The sequence below is a fragment of the Hippopotamus amphibius genome, chromosome 11 (genome assembly GCF_030028045.1).
Source record: "Hippopotamus amphibius kiboko isolate mHipAmp2 chromosome 11, mHipAmp2.hap2, whole genome shotgun sequence".
NCBI classification, from domain to species: domain Eukaryota; kingdom Metazoa; phylum Chordata; class Mammalia; order Artiodactyla; family Hippopotamidae; genus Hippopotamus; species Hippopotamus amphibius.
Genome location: NC_080196.1, coordinates 59,250,329 through 59,252,293, shown reverse-complemented (window position 1 = coordinate 59,252,293; position 1,965 = coordinate 59,250,329). Strand labels below are relative to the sequence as shown.

Here is a 1,965-nt window from a genome sequence, read left to right as displayed (position 1 = left end):
TCCATGGAAGTGAACCTCAGGCCCTGGATTTCATCAAGGTTATTTCTTGATTTTATGCATGACTTTTCCCCAAATTTCAAATAATTTTCCATTATGGTAAAACAGATCCTCAAAAATAGGTATTATCTTGTTGTTGTTGACTCATTTGCAGCCAAACAGACCAATGGGTTTTTTTTTTTTTTTTTTTTTAAAAAGACACATTTATTCAGCGTCATGATCAGACTATTACATTTAGCAATCAACAGCATGGGTGCAAAAAAAAAAAAAAAAAAAAATCTACATTAAAACCCTTTGTTGGAATGCTTTACACTTTCCACAAAACAGAAACTAAAATAACCTGTTATACAATTAGTCACAAATACAGTCCTCGAGTTTTTTTTGCCCATACACATGAGTATTGTCTAAAACATGTCTTCTTTGTAGCAGCTAGGCCCTGCCACCACTGTGCTTGGCTGAGTTCACAAATCTGTTGTAACCTGTAGCTTCCCTGTCACTTCTCTGGCTCTCCTCTCCTGCTAAGCTTTGTTTCCTGGCAGTAATTAAAACCTTCTGCCGCTGCCATAGCTACTGCTGCTGCTGGAACCGCCATAGCCACCTTGGTTTCGTGGTTTGGCAAAGTATTGGCCTCCACCGCCATAGGGGCCAGAGCTTCTGCCTCCAAAGTTCCCTCCTTTCATGGGTCCAAAATTTGAAGATTGATTGTTGTAATTGCCAAAATCATTGTAGCTTCCACCACCTCCAAAATTGCTTCCATCATTACCAAATCCATTATAGCCATCCCCACTGCCACCATATCCACCACCACCGCGGCTGCCACCAAAGCCACCTCGACCACTGAAGTTTCCTCCACGACCAAAGTTGTCATTCCCACCAAAACCACCTCCACGACCACCACCAAAGTTTCCAGAACCACTTCGACCTCTCTGACTCGATGAAGCACTAGCCATCTCTTGCTTAGATAGGGCTTTCCTTACTTCACAGTTGTGGCCATTCACAGTATGGTACTTCTGAATGACAATCTTGTCTACGGAGTCATGGTCATCAAAGGTTACGAAAGCAAAGCCTCTCTTTTTGCCACTGCCTCGGTCAGTCATGATTTCAATCACTTCAATTTTCCCATACTGTTCAAAATAATCTCTTAAGTGATGTTCCTCAGTGTCTTCTTTAATGCCACCGACAAAAATCTTTTTCACAGTTAAGTGGGCACCAGGTCTTTGAGAATCTTCTCTTGAGACGGCCCTCTTTGGTTCCACAACTCTTCCATCCACCTTGTGTGGCCTTGCATTCATGGCCGCATCCACCTCCTCCACAGTGGCATAGGTGACAAACCCGAAGCCTCTGGAGCGCTTCGTGTTTGGATCCCTCATTACCACACAGTCTGTGAGCGTTCCCCATTGCTCAAAATGGCTCCTCAGACTCTCATCGGTTGTTTCAAAGCTCAAACCTCCGATGAAGAGCTTCCGCAGCTGTTCGGGCTCTTTGGGAGACTCTGACTTGGACATGACGGCAGTGGAGGGGGGAGACGTCAACGATGCTTACTCGGCGGTGTCCACGGGCAGAAAGGCCCAATGGGTTTTTTTTTGTGGCTTTTAGTTACATAGCTCATTTCAGTGATCCATTTTCCCATGGATTCATAATGAAACCAAAAACAATGTACAAAACAACTACTTAAGATTTTCTCCCAACACCTGCCATGTGCTAAATAGAAGGTTCTAAACCAAGTCACCAAATTATGTTGGCCATACCCAGGAAAATGCATCAAGAAAATAGAGCAGCCAAATAAGCAGCAAACGTAAAAGAGTGAGATTGAAAAGAAAAGATATATGTGCATAGAGGACAAAGAGACAGAAAAGAAGTAACACATGGTGGGAAGAGTGGTGGCCAATACGAAGAAGAAATCAAATAATCCAGTAGATTATTCTGGTAGATGCATCTTCTTTCAAAGTAGCTGGGAAACAGGAAGGA

The 1,965-nt window shown here is 43.2% G+C and overlaps 1 protein-coding gene across 1 annotated transcript; it reads right to left on the bottom strand.

Moving 5' to 3' along the window:
- Positions 1-222: 222 nt before the first annotated feature.
- Positions 223-1,558, bottom strand: LOC130832018 (heterogeneous nuclear ribonucleoprotein A1). The gene has a single exon (XM_057700546.1). It carries the CDS (start codon positions 1,500-1,502, stop codon positions 540-542), a length of 963 nt encoding a protein of 320 aa, XP_057556529.1. The 5' UTR covers positions 1,503-1,558; the 3' UTR covers positions 223-539.
- Between the last annotated feature and the right edge of the window lie 407 nt (positions 1,559-1,965).